This window comes from Rhinatrema bivittatum, chromosome 8 (genome assembly GCF_901001135.1).
Source record: "Rhinatrema bivittatum chromosome 8, aRhiBiv1.1, whole genome shotgun sequence".
Classification (NCBI taxonomy): Eukaryota; Metazoa; Chordata; class Amphibia; order Gymnophiona; family Rhinatrematidae; genus Rhinatrema; species Rhinatrema bivittatum.
Window position 1 is genome coordinate 82,598,184 of NC_042622.1, and position 17,577 is coordinate 82,615,760.

At 45.2% G+C, this 17,577-nt stretch overlaps 1 protein-coding gene across 1 annotated transcript in view; it reads left to right on the forward strand.

Annotated features, from left to right (window-relative positions):
* PRRX2 (paired related homeobox 2) overlaps positions 1-16,431 on the forward strand; it is a 53,361-nt gene extending 36,930 nt beyond the window's left edge. The window contains exons 2-5 of the mRNA XM_029613961.1: positions 767-951; positions 11,130-11,308; positions 13,841-13,912; positions 14,362-16,431. Of these exons, the coding sequence (XP_029469821.1) occupies positions 767-951; positions 11,130-11,308; positions 13,841-13,912; positions 14,362-14,497 (572 nt within the window). The 3' untranslated portion in view covers positions 14,498-16,431. The remainder of the gene's footprint in view (positions 1-766; positions 952-11,129; positions 11,309-13,840; positions 13,913-14,361) is intronic.
* The last annotated feature ends 1,146 nt before the right edge of the window (positions 16,432-17,577 follow it).

A 17,577-nucleotide genomic window follows, 5' to 3' on the forward strand; every position in this document is an offset into this window, starting at 1 on the left:
ATGATTCTGAACTTTCTATTGGGCCTATTCTTGTTTGCTCTATCTCCTTCTCTATGCCTTTCTTCTCTTCCTATTGGTCCCTTTACCCAAGAAATCTCTGGGGCAGTTTGTTTCCTGCAGAGACTTTCAGTTGGAAGAAACCTCTTGTCAGGTTAATAGCTTGTGCTCATCCTCTTTTGTGCTCTGAGAGGCATCTTCTTTTCACCTCTTATTTACTATAAACCTAAGCTACTGTCAACTTTCAGTGAAACCTATTACAGTTGTATCAGTCTCACCCACCTATTCGGCTACTCTTGGACCTTCTCATCTACTGTGAGTGCTGAACTGTTCTTCATTCAAATAAATGTTTTTGGTAACTAAGAACTGAATTTATTTGATATCTACAGCTGGGATAGAGGTTTAACTGATTGACTAGGGGTTCAAGCTAGACATTGAATGCCAAGGGCAGTATAGCAGCTGTCCACAAATACATGATGTTAGCAAGAAATAGAAAATATGACAGTTCCAGATAAAGAGCAAGCATCCTCCAGGACAGAATAAAAGTGCACCTTTTATGTCCTGGGTGTGGCAGTGGTGGGTGTCTTCCTGTAGCTTTTGGGGTGGGAATAGAGGCTGCCCCACTTTAGATTTAGGGGTGGGAATGGAGGGTGCCTTTTTCTGCTGTGGAGATGGATACTGAGTGTGGTACCCTATATCACTGGAGTTCTTCTGATTGTTGATGTGTAATTCACCTAAGTGGGTAACTCTGTATTTCTTTCTGCCTCAGATGAAAGCCTGAGTTTGAATCACAGTGTGGCCCAGAGAAAGAAGAAGCAAAGGAGGAACCGAACCACCTTTAACAGCAGCCAGCTGCAGGCTCTGGAGAGGGTCTTTGAGAGAACACACTATCCTGATGCCTTCGTTCGAGAGGAGCTGGCACGGAGGGTGAACCTCAGTGAGGCTCGTGTACAGGTAAGAACTCTTACTTCATGTTATCATCATGAAATCTCCTCCCATCATGGTGGATTTTGGTCTGGTCTGGTCCTTGTGCCGGTTGCCTACAGCTGGTACATGTGTCTTCAAAGCAATGCTCAGGTACAGAGGCAGGCAAAGCTAAACATAACTGTACACTGGTTGGCTTTGCTGCATGATACGTCATCCTAGAAATGACATCCAGGAACTGATAGGAGCTTGTTCTGACCTTTCACTGACTTTGAAATTCTGTGCACGTTATTTGCAGAATACATTTACATAAGAACATAAGGCTTGATATACTGAGTCAGACCAAGGGTCCATCAAGCCCAGTATCCTGTTTCCAACAGTGGCCAATCCAGGCCATAAGTACCTGGCAGGATCCCAAGGGGTAGATAAATTCCAAGCTGCTTATCCCAAAAATAAGCATTGGATTTCTGCAACTCTCCCTTACTAATTGTTAATGCACTTTTCCTCCAGGAACTTGCCCAAATCTTTTTTAAATGTAGCTATACTAATATTAATAGCTTTCACCACATCCTCTGGCAATGAATTTCAGAGCTTAATTATGCATTGAGTAAAAAAATATTTCCTCTTATTAGTTTTAAATGTATTACCTAGTAACTTCATTGTGTGTCCCCTGGTCTTTGCAATTTTCGAAAGAGTAAACAACTGATTAACGTTTACTCGTGCCATTCCACTCATTATTTTATAGACCTCTTTCATATCTCCCCTCAGCTGTCTCTTCTCTAAACTGAAGAGTCCTAACTTCTTTAGCCTTTCTTCATAGGGAAATTGTTCCATCCCCTTTATCATTTTGGTTTCCCTTCTCTGTACCTTTTTAAATTCTGCTATATCTTTCTTGAGATGTGGTGACCAGAACTGAACACAATATTAAAGATGAGATCGCACCATGGAGCGATACAGAGGCATTTATTTTTATTTTATTTAGTTAAAACTTTTTATACTTTTATAGCAAATAAAATTTGATCAGAACAGTTTACAAATATTTCTAATTTAACAAAATAAAATGTAAATATAAAATAAAAAATAGATTTTTTTTAGAATAGTAAAATAAAAATAAAGTTAGAACAAAAATACAATAGATAACATATCAATATAAAATAATAAATATATATCTATAGAGATTAATAAATCTATTTTACTAAAACAAAAAGATAGAAATAAGATAGTTATTTCAACCACAGGGGAGTAGACTAAGAGAAGTACCTTGCCTCTTATTCTATGTTTTTAAATGCTTCTTTGAACAAATATGTTTTAAATGACTTCTTAAAATCCTTACTGTTGAAAATTTGGTAGGGCATTCAAGTGTATAGGTCCTGCAACCGAAAATGCTCTCTTTCGGGTTACACTCAGTCTAGCTAGTCTCTGTTTTATTCTCCATTCCTTTCCTAATAATCCTTAGCATTCTTGGCTGATGCTGCACACTGAGCAGAAGATTTCAACCTATTTTCAATGATGACACCTAAATCCTTTTCCTGAGTGGTGACTCCTAATATGGAACCTTGCATTTTGCAGCTATAATTTGGGTTTCTCTTCCCTAAGTGCATCACTTTGCACTTGTCTACATTAAATTTAATTGGCCATTTACATGCCCAGTCTCTCAGATTTGCAATGTCCTCTTGCAATTTCTCACAATCCTCTTGTGATTTAACAACTTTGAATAATTTTGTATCATCAGCAAATTTGATCACTTCAGTTGCTGCTCCAATGGAGGTGATCAAATTTGCCAATGACATAAAATTATTCAAATTTACCAAAATTCACGACTTCTGGTTAAAAAAAGAATTATTATTCACACAACGCTATTCAACTGTAGTCTTTCAGCTGCAGTTCCAACATCTGACCACTAGGCAGAATATCAATATTTTAATTAAAGAAATAAATTGGGGACTTTTATGACAGAGTCCTTAAACATCAGTAATGTCATCAAAGCTTGTAATAAAGATCAAGGGGCAGTCATGTCATCCTGACTGCTTCTTGATCTTTATTATATGCTTTGATAACTTATTGATATATCAGTAGTATGTTTATTTTCTCCTCTATACTTTATGCAGAGTCCTTTAAAAAGTCATGTTACTGCATGCTGTGCTGTGTTATTACACCTTTATTAAGCATATTATTGTGACACTGCACACTTGTCGCACACACAGTTTGTTCTGCACAAATATACTTACTGTTGTGTTACTCATACTTGTCACAGGGATATCCAATTCAACTCCAGTTTTTCCCCTGCAAGCTGATCCAGTCCTGGTTTTACCTCACTGCACGCCTGGAGACAATATCTTGCTTTTCTTAGATAAATCAGAACTACAAATCTATGGGGTAGATTTTCAAAGGCTACGCACGTAAGATATGCGTGTAACCCGAGAAAATCTACCCCTGTGCGCCAAGCCTATTTTGCATAGGCTCGGTGGTGTGCACAAGCCCTGGGATGTGCGTATGTCCCGGGGCTTCGAAAAAGGGGTGGGAAGGGGGCGGGTCCGTGGGCGTGGTGGTGGGAAGGGGGCGGGTCTGGGGGTCAGGGGGCGGTCCAGAGGCGTGGTGGAGGTTCGGGGGCGGTCCGGGGGTGGCCCGAGTCCTCCGGCACAGCTGCCTGTGCTGGGGGATGGCGCGCCTGCTTCAGGCAGGCGTAACTTCTGAAGCAAAGGTGGGGGGATCTAATTAGGGCTGGGGGGGTGGGTTAGCTAGGGGAAGGTGGGGGGGAGTGGTAGAAAAGTTCCTTCCGAGGCCGCTCCGATTTCAGAGCGGCCTCGGAGGGAACGGAGGCAGCCTGCGTGGCTCAGCGCACGCATGTTGCACAATTGTGCACCCTCTTGCGCGCGCCGGCCCTGGATTTTATAACATGCGCGCGGCAGCGCGCACATGTTATAAAATCGGGCATAGATTTGTTTGCGCCGGGTTGCGCGAACAAATCTGCGCCCGTTCATGCACTTGAGTAAAACCAGGACTGGATCAGCCCGTCAAGAAGAAAAATCCTGCACGGCGGAATCTAGGGCAAATGGAGCCCTGGGCAAAAATTGCCCTACCCAGCCATCCTCCTGGCATTTCCCCCTTCCCTTCCTTCCTTCCTTCCTTCCTTCCTTCCTTCCTTCTCTTCTCTCTCTCAATCCAGATATTCTCTCCCTCTTCTCTTCCTCCCTCCAGGCATTCTCACCCCTCCTTCCAATCATTCTGTCCTGCTTCCTCCTCCTCCTTCAAGGTATTCTCTCACCCCTTCTCCCACCTCCCCCCCCCCCCTCCCGGCCAGGAATTTTCCTCTTCCTCCCTTCTCCAGATATTATCTCCTCCTCCCTCCAAGTTCTCACCCCAGTTTCCCTCCTTCCATTCTCTCCCCTCCTCCCAGGCACTTTCTTCTCCTTCCACCACTGTCCTTTCCTCCAGGCATTCTCCTCTGCCCTTCTGGCATTCTTTGGGTTTGGGAGATGTCTCTTACCCCCATGGAGATCAAAGTTGGAAATTAGGGAGCTGGTGGGAAGGGGTAGAGAAGATGAAAAGACTGATGAATTGATTGCATGGCCCTAAAACCAGTGTTACCCAATACTATTTAGAATACATTAAATATATTTTATGTACATAGGTATGTTGAATTAGCTTTTCCATTTCCTGAATGTAAATGGCTGCACTTTTAGCTTCAACACACAGATTACTCAATCTAGATAAGGCTGAACAGGGCTCACTCTGCAGTACCATAGTAGATGACAGCAGCAAAAGACCAATTAGTCCATCCAATCAGCCCAATTATTCTAGTCCACACTACCAAGGAATAGTTGGGTTGATTGGATGGGCTAATTGGATATATATTGATGTCTTGAACAAAAACTTTAAAATCTATACGCAAGACATTTTTATTTCCAGAGGCTTTCGATTGATGGTTTGTTTATTAAAATGTCTTAGTCGCTTCACACTCACACCCTAAGTAAACATACATAAAATCACCATAAATAAAACACATTACTTCACAGACAAAATATAAAGCAATTTAAATACCCAAAGTCCGACTAGCGACTAGATCTTAAAATTAGGGTATTATTTTAATAAATGCTAGTTTCATCAGAAAAGATCTTAACCCTGATTTAAATGTGTTAGAGCACTCCATAAATCTCAAGGTCGCAGGTAGGGTATTCCACATGGCAGGTGCCGCTACTGAAAAAGCACAATCTCTAGTAGTTGACAGTCTCGCTGCTCGTACTGCATAGTCTTATTTATTAGCAGTGAATGAGTCTTGCTTTTTTTCTGATTTGTTTTGTTACTTTGGTTTGATGTCCTTTCTTTTACTGGGCTGGTTTTATGCTGGTTTTTTTGTACTCTGTATGATAATTTTATTATATTTGTATATTTATATGTGAGTTTTATTATATTAGCCACCTAGAGCTTTGGCAATAGGTGGCATATAAATGCCAGTAATAAATAAATAAAATCCCATTTGTCAGCCAGGGAGAGTTTGCTGGGGGAAAAGGGGCAGAACCAGAAGAGTGGTTGCAGGGGAAGGGAGAAAGGAGGCAGATGATGGGGAGAGGAAGAAGGAGAGGGAAGAAGGCAAGGAAGAGGATGCTGGAGGAGGGAGAAAGGAGGAATCTCCAATCCCCACTCACTTGCAAGAATTATGTGCCCAATAGCAGAGTACATCCATACACATCCCAGAAAAACTTAGAGGGAGCATTCCTGCCCATCACCCCTTTCTCTCTCCCCTCTCTCATCTCCCCTCTCTGCTTTTTCTCTCTTCCTCCCACCATTAAAGCTCCCTGGCCCACTTCCCTTCCTTCCCCTCCCCCCAATTAAAGCACCTCTGCTCAGTATCCATTTCTCTCATCCCCCTCCCCTCCAATCTACCCCTGCCCAGCATCCTCGCTTTATCTTCCCCCCTCCCTTAAAGCCCCTCTGTCCAGCATCTTTGCTTTCTCTCTCCTCCCAAAAGCTCCTCTGACCAGTATCTGTGCATTCTCGCTCCCTCACACCCCCAGCCTCTGCCCAGTGTCCTTGCTGTCTCTTCCCCACCCCTTAAAGCCCCTCTGCCCAGCATGCCCGCTTTCTTTCTCCCTCCACTTAAAGTCCCTCCGACTAACATTCATTTCTCCCCATCCTAAACTTTTCACTCTCTCTCTCTCTCTCTTTCCCACACCCACTTTACCAGCAGTTTCGGCCCTGTCACACATCAGCAACCAAGCAATCAGCAAGATAGAACTGAAAGCACTCATCCTCTGTCTGTGGACAGGCACGGGCAGGAGGACAAAGCACTGTGGTCTCCTCTCCTGTACTGTCTGCAGTGCGTGTGGCAGCCCCTCCCCCATGATCTGTGCCCTTCTGCCTCCCGGGCTTCCTGCAGCCAAGCAGGAAGATGCCTGAGCACATGTTGATGATGCATGGCTGTCAGTATGGCAGTTCTGTGTCCGTGCCAGGGTGGACAGTAAATAAAAGACATGGAGTTTCTTCATGTCCCACAGCTATGTGACCACATTAACAATGGGCGATGCTGGCGGCGCTCGGGGGGGGGGGGGGGGAACGGACCCTCATCTCACAGTGCCCCAGGCGATTGCCCGGCTCACCCTACACAAGGATTGGCACTGGCAGTGCACATTGTAATGGGTTGTTGCATACTTATCACACATGCTGTTATGTTATGGAAAGGGGAAGGAAAGACTCTGCCATATAGATAACTTCAATTTCTGGCTCAAAATATTGTATAAAGAAAGTGGTTTTGGATACTTTGGCGACTGGGGCATGTATGGAACAATAGAAGGTTATATTGTAAGGATAGTCTACACTTGACTTTGGCAGGAAAGTGGATGCTAAGTGAGAAATTTAGATCCTACATTATCAGGCATTTAAACTAGACAGCAGGGGTGGCAGGAGGTGGCTAATGAAACTGAGATGTCACCCCCAAGCAATACAGGAAGTGGAGGAGAAAATAGGAAAATAAATCAGCTTAAAAAAAGCAGAAAAGGTGACCAGGAAGAGCAGCAAACCAAGGGAGAAAAATTGGAAAGCTAATAGCACAAATACTTGTAGTCTGGGTTGTAAGATCCCAGACCTGCAGGCCCTAATGTTGGAGGTGGTTCAACGAGCATTGGTTCAACGAGCACCTCCGTTTCCGCGCCTCAGACAGACCAACCAGAAAGCAATACCTTGCAACTCTGCACACTCCCTCACCCAAACTTACTAAGCTAGTGACCTCTCCCTCGCAGGACCTTCTCTCTGGAACAACATGCCCCTCTGCTTCCACCAGGAACCATGTCCTAGAAAATTCAAGCAGAATCTCAAGACATGGCTCTTTAAATAAGCTTTCACCTGAACCCTGTAACCTACCCTTCCACCTCCTCAATGATCGCATCCCGTGCTTCCTCCCATGATCTACCCCTGCCAATGTCTCCCTCCTATTATTAGCTTAGAAATCTTTCCTCCCGTTACTCTTTTCCCCCCCTGAACTCTGAACTCCCCCCCCCCCCAATCACTCACCATCATTCACAAATTCCTCCACAACCAAGACATGCGCTGGTTACTCTACCAATCCCCCCCCCCCCCCCCGTCATATTGCTACTCCCCATTTTCTTTACTGTAAATAATTAGTTCTCTTCCTGTTACCATATTTGTTTACTGTGTAAAGCCTGTTGCTACATTATTTCCCTTATGTGTTGCTTGTAAAGCCTGCTGCTGCATGTAAACCGAGGTGATGTTCCGAACCTGCCGCGGTATATAAAAAATACATAAATAAATAAAATAAATAGGTGGATTTGGACATCATTGCTGTTACATGATTCACAGAGTTTCATGATTGGGATTCAGCCATCCCTGGCTATAACTTATTAAGAAAGGACAGAGTGAGAGAAACAAACAAACAAATCCTTCTTCTGGAAGGAAGGAGAGTGAACACAAGTTTAGTGAAACAGTATAAGTTTTTTTATTTCACGGATTTGCAAGCATGGGTATCTTACAGATGTAGACACCCCCTAGAAACGTGTACATAGTTATTTATACTTTTTTTTTTTTGGCTTACATACCTTTTTTCTTTACCTCCCAGAGGACAGGAAAAGGGAATGAGTAGCTCTTTATATCAAAAACAATATCCAAGAGACATGAGGTAGGGGAAGAAGCATTATGGGCTGTCCTAAAACAAGAAGATTATGTTTCCATATACATGGGTATGGTCTATGAGCTTTCGACTCAGACAGAAGAGCTGGACAGAGATCTGGTCAAAGACATCCAAAAGGTGGGAAAGAAGGGAGAAGTGTTGCTCATTGGAAATTTTAATCTGCTGGATGTGGATTGGAGCATCCCTACTGCTAAATCTACAGGAAGCAGAGAGATAGTGGATGCCCTTCAAGGAGCTCTGCTCAAACAAATGGTGATGGAACCCAAATGGAGGATGTGATACTCGACCTAATACTCACAAATGAGGATAATGTCTCTAACGTTCAAACAGGTGCCCATCTGAGCACAGTGATCATCAGATGGTACGGTTTGATATTGCAAATAAGATGCAGAGAAGTCACATGAAGACCCAAGTTTTGAATTTCAAAAATACAGACTTTGTCAAAATAAGGATGTTCCTGGAGGAAGAACTAGAAGACTGGGAGAAAATGGGTGAGGTGGAACAACAGTGGGCCCGATTAAAAGGAGCAATTACAAAGGCAACAAATCTATATGTCAGAAAAGTATTCAAAAGTATGAGGAATAAGAAACTGATCTGGTTCTTAAAGAAGATGGCTAAAAATATAAAAGCAAAAAGAACAGCGTTCAAGAAGTATAAAGGATCCCAGAAAGAGGAATACAGGGAAGAATATCTGGTGAAACTGAAGGAGACTAAGAAATCAGGAAAGCAAAAGGTCAAGTAGAAGAAAGAACTGCCAAAGAGGTAAAGTGAGGTGAGAAAAATGTTTTCAAATATGTCAGAGAAAGAAGGGAAGCCCAAGGTGGCATAGTGAAATTGAAAGGTGATGAGGAGCAATGTGTGGAGAGAGTTGAAGACATGGCAGAAATATTAAACAAATACTTCAGTTCGATGTTCACTATAAAAGACCCTGGAGAAGGACCATTGCTGGTTGAGAAGACCGTAAATAGGGGAGGGGTAGACCAAACTCTGTTTACAGAAGAGAATGTATGGGAAGAGCTAGGAAGACTGAAAGTGGAACAAGGCCATGGGGCTGGATGAGATTCATCCAAGGACACTGAAGGAGCTCAGAGATGAGCTGGCGGGTCTGCTGCATGATCTGTTCAATAGATCCCTGGAAACGGGAGTGGTGCCGCAAGATTGGAGAAGAGAGGTGGTGGTCCCGATCCACAAGAGTGGAAGCATGGAGGAGGCTGGAAACTACAAACCGGTTAGCCTCACCTCAATGGTGGGAAAATTAATGGAGTCGCTGCTGAAGAAAAGGTCAGTGAACTATCTACAATCTAGTGGGTTGCTGGACCCAAGGCAGCATGGATTCACCAGGGGAAGGTCCCGTCAGACAAATCTGATTGATTTTTTTGATTGCGTGACTAGAGAATTGGATCGAAGAAGAGTATCAATGTGGTCTATTTGGATTTCAGCAAAGTTTTTGATATGGTCCCGCATATGAGGCTGGTGAATAAAATGAGAAGCTTGGGACTCGGCTCCAGGGTGATGGAGTGGACTACAAACTGGGTGACCAAAAGGAGACAGTGTAATGGTAAATGGAACCTACGCTGAAGAATGAACAGTATTAAATGGAGTGCCATAGTGATGGGCTTTGGGACCGTTCTGTAAGCAACATTGCAAAAGGGATGGAAAGTAAAGTTTGTCTACTTGCGGAAGATAATAAGATCTGCAACAGAGCGGGCATGCATGAAGGAGAGAAAGAATGAAAAGGGATTTAAGAAAGCTGGAAGAGTGGTCGAAGGCTTGGCAGCTGGGATTCTATGCTAAGACGTGCAGAGTCCTGCATCTGGGGTGCGGTAATTCAAAAGAGCTGTATGTGATGGGGCATGAAAGACTCATGTGCAGGGATTGGGAGAGCGACCTTGGGGTGATAATGTCTTGCAATCTGAAGGTGGTGAAGCAATGTGACAAGGTGTTGGCTAAACACAGAAGAATGCTGGGCTGCATAGAGAGAGGAATAACCGGTAAGAAAAATGAGGTGATAGTGCCCTTGTACAGGTCCTTGGCGAGGCCTCACCTGGAGAACTATGTTCAGTTCTGGAGCCCGAATCTCAGAAAGGATAGTGATAGGATGGAGGTGGTCCAGAGAAGGGCGACCAAAATGGTGTGGAGTCTGTATCGGAAGACTTATGAGGAGAGGCTGAAGGATCTGAATATGTATACCCTGGAAGAGAGGAGGTGCAGGGGAGATTTGATCCAGACCTTCAGATATCTGAAAGTTTTTAATGATGCATGTTCCTCGAACCTTTTCCATTAGAAAGCAAACAGTAGAACTAGGAGTCACAATATGAAACTTCAAGGGGGATTATTCAGGACCAATGTCAGGAAATATTTCTTCATAGAGAGGGTGGTGGATGCCTGGAATGCCCTTCCAGAAGAGGTAGTGAAAACGAAAACAGTAAGCAAATTCAAAAAGGCATGGATAAACACTGTCGATCCCTAAAAGCTAGAGTCAGAAATTAAGAAAAAGGTGCATAGAGGTAACCAGCATTTGAAGGCAACTACTATCCTTAACAGAAGGCATAGGGATTACTACCCTTAACCAATTAGCTTACATTATTTTGACATGACTGCAGCATCGCTCTCCGCTTTGACAGCGAGAGGGAAAATGGAGAATTAGATTCAGATGACAGCCAATGCTGGGCCCTGACGTTTACGGTCCAGTGTACCGATACACAGACATTAGGAAAAAAGCGCAGGATGGCTCCTACGGCCAAGTCCAACAGCCAGCAGGTTCAAGCAGCAGCATTGTATGAATTATCCAGAAGGCTGCTCACCCTGTAAAAATGTTGCTAGCAGTAATTTTGTTGCTTGGTTTTGATTGTTAATATTACTACCCTTAACATAAGGCTTGGGGGTAATCAGCACAGAGCGGCAGTTACTATCCTTAACGGAAACATGGTGTATCCTGTGTGGAGCAGCAGTCACCACCACAAGAAACTTGCTGGGCAGACTGGATGGATTATTTAGTCTTTTCCCGCCATTTTTGCTGTTACTAAGTTATTACACTACTAATGTAAAATGTTTTCTCTTGTGCCAGGTTTGGTTTCAGAACCGAAGAGCTAAGTTCCGGCGTAGCGAGCGAGCGATGCTAGCCAGCCGTTCTGTTTCTCTGCTCAAATCTTACAGCCAGGAAGCGGTTATTGAGCAGCCAGTGGCCCCCAGAGCTACGTCCGTGAGTCCAGACTACCCATCCTGGAGCTCCAGCCCTCCATACAGGTAAGGCAGCAATTCACATTGGAGGGGGGAGAGGGAAAAGGGGAAAGCAGCCTTCCACAGTAGCGTTGCCAGCTGGCTCAAGATTTTCGGGACAAGCTAATTCAGCCTGGGTTATACCCCTTGGCCTGCATGGACTTGCAGTTCTGGTGACCCTGTTGATTTCCCTATGAAATGCAAGGCTACAGGTTCTTGCAGGCCATGGGATAAAACAAGGACTGGGTCAACCTATCCTAAAAATCTGTCAACCCTATTCCACAGGAAGACCTCCTAGCCTAGAGCTGGGGAAGGGAAGAGCATCATCTGATTATTATGTGGGTATAGCCTAAGCCTGAAGTGGCAGAACCCATCCTACTTGCGGCCAGGTTTAACAGACAGGGCAGCGAGCAGAGCCCATCCTGCTCGCAATAGAAGACAGACAGAGGCATGGCAAGGTCATGAGTGGAGCCCATTCTGCCTGTTGCTGAAGACTGATAGAAGCCTGGGAAGGCCACGGGCAGAGACCATCCTGCCCACGATAGAAGACAGACAGAGGACTGGTAGGGCTGCAGGCGGAGCCCATGCCATCCGCAGCAAGAGAATAAAACAGAGGTCCAGCAGGGCAGCAAACAGAGCCCATCTTGCCCACAGTAGAAGACAGAAGAGAGAGATGCCTGGGAATGGCTGAAGATAGAAGAGAGAGACTGGGGAGAGCTGGGGCTGGAGTCTTACTGCCTGCAGAAGGAAGAAGAAGCAGAGGCCCAGATTGAGAAACCAAGAAAGTCTGTGAGCCAAAGAAAGATTGGAAGGGTGCCACTGTGTGTGTGTGTGTGTGTGTGTGTGTGAGGGAATGAGGGTGATTCTGATTTTTTTGTTTGTGTGTGTGTGTGTGAGGGTACCTGTGTGTATGTGAGAGAGAGACAGCTTGTGTGAGGGAGTGTGTATGAGTGACAGATTGGGTGCATGTTTGTGTGCTTATAAGAGAGGGAACTTGTGTGAGGTATATGTGCCAGAGAGAGAGGAAGCCTGTGTGAAGTGGTGTTTGTGTGCAAGATACAGAGAGTGTCTGTGTGAGGGGTGTATGAGAGAGAAAGAGGGAGGGTGTGTGTAAGAGAGAGAGAGAGGAAACCTCTGAGAGAGTGTGTACGTGAGTGAAAGAGAGAACTTGTATGAGGGTGTGTGTGTGTGAGTGAGAGGGATAGTGTATGTAGGAAAGAGAGAGGATGCGCATGTGAGAGAGAGGGAGGGAGCCTGTGTGAGGATGTGTATGTAAGAAAGACAAGGAACCTATGTGTGTGTGTGAGAGAGAGAGAGGGGACCTGTCTGAGTGAAAGAGGGTTTGTGTATGTGAGAGATAGAAGGTGTGAGAGCGAGACAGCATATGTGTGTGTGTGCATAAGTGAGAGAGCATGTGTGTGTGGTAGCATATGTATGTGTGTGCTTGTGTATGAGAGAGAACGAACATGTATGCATGTGTATATATGAAAGAGAAAGGAGAAAGTCTGTGTACAACAACCCTTGTTCCCCACCCCATCAGCTAATCCTCAACAATCTCAGGGCATTTGGAAATCAAAAGTTCCCAGGTATGGTGAATGGTTCGTTTCTAATCCTTGTTAGTTTTAATCATTGGGTGTTAATATTTGATGGGTCTGCTGTTTTTCAATATATTTTTGGGAGTTGGAACATTTTATTATTATTGATGTTTCATATTTCTTGATTTTATTGTTTGATATTTTATGAAGAATGGCAGTGTTTCTATTTTCCCTTTGTTGTGCTGCTTACAGAGTCTAGTGTCGTGGTTTCCAGTTCAGTTTTTGTCTGCACATTTTTCATTTATGGTCTCTTTAGTCTGTATTTGGTGAGGGTTTGTCTGTGTTCTGTACGCATGATTGAACTTGAGGTATTTTGCTAGCATGTAGTTTCTGTGTAGGGTTCTATAGCAGCTAGGCTGTTTTCTAATAGGAGGTGTATTGGTGTTTTAGAGCCTGGTGTAATATTTACAGAGTTGCCTTTTCATAGGTAGGGTTGTTACTATTTTGAGTGCTGGCAGATAGTGCTGTTCGGTATGGGAAGTTTACTACATTGTAATTGTAATTCACTTTACTTATGCCTTTGAATACTAAGCCTACACCCAACACGCATTACAAGAAGCCCAGTACCAGATGGGTTCTAAGAGTCTGGTCTGCCTTTTAGCAGGGTTTTCTGGTTGACATACAATATGTATATTATATTTACATGCACTGCTGTAAGGGATACTTTTATCTCAGAAAACTGTAAAATCTGTTATTATAAATGCATCATTTTTACTTGTGTGTTTGGGCCAGGGTGGGAGGCAGGCTAGGGCTGGGGCTGAGGCCCGGGGAGGGGGGGGGGGGGCACACAAGGCCGAAGCCTTACACCAGCCCCCTGTTTATGTGGCACTGTTACTTAAAGGAGCTTTTCTGAAAGGAAGAGCCAAGGCCAAGAGGATTCCAAGTACTCCCTGTCAGCTACATTTAAAAGAAAGCAACCTGTACACTCAGAATCTTTAGAAATGTTTCTCTTCTCTGCTTCCAGTGCTATGAGTCCAGTCCTTGTTTCCAAGCACCCTGCTGCTGACGGTGTGACTATACCTCAAGGTGCTCCCAGGTAATACATACACTATGCTCATACACAGCTCTACTCTGGGGCTCAGCCTGAATTATTGCCCATTACTCGGGGGAGGTAGGATGAGGTTTGGATGATGACAGTAATGCTTCGCATGTCTTCTCAGATACTGGATGGTGAGAAATCTGCTAAATTCCTTCTTCCCATGGCCCCTCCTGCAGGTCAGGGTGAGCTTTTGGTGTTGCATCTCCTCCCAGGAGCCTCCAGAAATATTTCCTCTGCAATCAGATGTCAGTCTTATCTGATTCTCCCTCAAAAAAAAAAAAAAAAAAAAAAAAGGAAAACAAACTTCCAGAAATTTCTGAGAAGTGTAGTTGCTGTGTAGGTCTCATGAAGGTTGTCAAAGTATTTTTTTGTGTCCCAGGTGCAGAAGATAAGCATTACCCAGAGAGTGCTCCATTAACACCTTCCTCCTCTCTCTGCCCTTTCAGTACTGTGCCATCCTACAGCCTGACGGGCACTGGCCCCCCAGCCACAGGGGTGAATATGGCCAACAGCATCGCCAGCTTACGTCTCAAAGCCAAAGAATTTAGCCTGCACCAGAACCAGGTGCCCACGGTGAACTGACGCCAACTGGACTCATGCAGAATCAAGAAACACAACTGTCGCAGGCAACATCATTTTATCCAGAGGCAGGCTGGGGAGTTGCAGACCAGTCCCTTTTTTTCCCCCTCCTCTCACCCTGCTCCTTCTGAGCCCTCTCTCCTCTCCTCTCACTCTGCTGTGATCTCTCCCCTCCTCTAATCCCTTTCTCCTCTCACCCCTGCTCCAATCTCGGCCCCTCTGATACCTCTCTCCCCTCCTCTCACCCTCACGGCTGGATTTAAGATTATGTCACCCATAGGCAGAGGACTTGGAGCAAAGGGGGTCCCCTCGTTCTCCTTCTTGGAAATCAAGAGGGCAGCAGGGGCATCGTCAGAAATTGGCACCCAAGGCACTTGCCTACATTACCTATGTCTAAATCCAACCTTCCTCACCTTGCTTCCACTTATCCCCTCCTCTCACCTGGTTATTTTTATCCATCCCTCTCCTCCCCTCCTTCCACCCCAGTATCGTATGATCCCTTTCATGTCTCTCCTTTTACCCTTCTCCCCTCCCCCTGTTTCCATCTATGCCATCCTGTCACATGGTTTCTGTTTGATCCCTCCTTACTCTCCTCTCTCCCCGATAATATCTGATCCCTCTCTCCCCTTCTCTTAATCTCCTCTCACCCCTCTTGTCCCCTAGGATTTTGTTCTCTCTCTCTCTCCTTTACTCATGCCTGCTCTTTTATACTTACCTTTGCAGTGTGCTGTTGTGTTGTACAATTGTAAAGGAGAATGGGCAGTGCTTTAACATATTTTCCCTTTTTTTGAAATAGACCCTGCTACATCCCTAAGTGTGTTTGCTTTAACCAGTGGGGCAGTCAGCTGGTAACGAGCAACCTGCTGAGACTCTGTAACGAAATGCCATAGTAAGCCTGTGGTCTTGAGGCACGCAGGCCTCCTCTAAGGACATTTAAAATGTCCTCTGCTAGTCACTGTACATATGGGATGGGCTTGTGATCAGCTTTGTCACTTTCTAAAGTAGTTAAGCTATTCCTTGTATAATAAGTGTGCTACTATTTTATAAACTGAATTAATTTCCATGTTTATACATCAAATTGTTGGATTTTTTTTTTTCTGAAGGTCAGAAAGGAGATTTCACAAAGGATACCTGCCTTTCTATAAGCGGCAATCCTGCATATATATAGTGTGAAGAAGACCTGCCTTTCTTTGGGTTGTATATTGCGGAATGTACTAGTAACAGTAGTTGGCAGGGCCTGTTCCTGTTTGTAAAGATTTTCTATTCCAGCTGCCGTGAAGGGAGGCCTTGCGTTGACTTGGTGCCAGCCCATCTCCCAGATCCGCCTGGCCTTCCCCCCCTTGGCTCCCCCATTGGGCACCCTGGATTGGTGCAGCAGGGGCCAGGGCTGCAAAGCAGAGGAGAGGAGGACAGGAGCACCGGCGCCGGAGATGCTGCAGAGCCCAGAGCAAGAGCTTCAGTCCTGGGGAGAATAAGAGCTCTGTGCCAGAGGTCCCCCACATTTACCCCTCCTCCCCTGTGCCAGGAGGAAGGGGGCAGCCACTCTTCCAAGGAAAAAACCAAAGACGAAGATGAGAGAACTGAGAGACCAGGGGGAAGAGCAAGGTGGGCCAGCCTTTAGAATGGTGGTCTGAGTAAGATTTTAAAAATCATTGATGAGGGGGGGCAGCCTGGCCCTGTCGCTCTATCTGGAGACTCTTCCATCGAACACCAGACTTCATCTGATATCTCTTCCTCCCGGGCAGTGATGGAACATTCTGTAAATCAGACCAATCCGGTTTTGCTGTAGCAGTACCCAAATGGAGCAGCCTAGAAATGTATCAGAAATCTCCTCTCCATTCTGTGTGCCCGAGGGCTTATTGATGGTTGTTAATGATATGTATATTTTGTAAAAACAGCTCGTGTGAACTCCTTGGGAAATAAATATCTCTTATGTACTTTGCATCCAGAAAGCTGAATCTTGGCTCCATGAAATTTCCCTGGGTGAGTGCCCATTCCCCCTGCGCAGCAGTGAAACCAGCCCCACACACAGCATCTGATTTATTTAAATTAGAGAAGTTACAGTTCAGCGATGTTGGAGATTGTTCTTGCCTTTAAACCATTTTCCTTGCTTTCTCTTTCACTCTGTTGGCTCTCTTTCCTTATTATTCTGCCCAGGAGCAGTGGGAGCAGAGACAGTGAGAATCAAAGCAACAGCTTCAGAGACAGCCGTGGGAGCAGAAACAGCCAGGACCCAGGCGATGGAAGCAGAGACGGGCAGGAATAAGGCACAGTTAAATTGTAGATGATGGCTGGAAAAGTCCACATGGAAAAATCTATCTGCCCCATTATTCCAGTCCACACTACAAGGATATCCCCCAGCAGCCCAGCTGCATAAGCTTCAGCAATTGCAGGATTTTGCTGCACAGCTAAGTCCATTTTTGTTGTCTTCCTCCTTGGTTTTCTGCCCTCTTGGGAAGATGAGCATCCAACATCCTATACTTAATGCAACATCAAGCCCTCCTAACACCGTCCTAATCCCACTCAACCACATTTTACCATCAAGCTTTGTAATAATCTAAACACCTGCAAAAAGTAAAAGGTTGTTGCCCAAATATCCAGCCATCTATGCCACCCCCATAGCCTTGCTGGCAGTGATCTGGGGAGTTGTATTCTGCAGGAACCAACCTGGCTCCCCATGGCCTACAGTATCATTTGGTCATTCTTCCTTTCTCTGTCCTTCTCAGGGTGGGCAGCGTGTGGGGGCGCAAGGGCACCATGTTTAAAAGTTGAGCGGTGGGAAGTAGAGATCACGGATGTGAGATGTGGAGGCACCGTTAGTGTGATTGTAAGCTAATGTTTGGAGTTATGGGCGGTGGGCATTGTTTGGAGGATTTACGAGAGAGAGAGAGAGAGAGAGAGAGTCATGTGGCATGATGACATCACTGCCTAGGTCGGCTGGCCATCCTTCCACCAGCACTGGCCCTTCTTGTTATGGACTCTGCCCGCGGGTCTCCCAGCGAGCAGGCACTCACCTTCCCTTCATGCTTCTGTTGCCGGACGTGGCTGGTGCCGCCGGAGTTGGGCCTTCAGCGTGGCTGGAG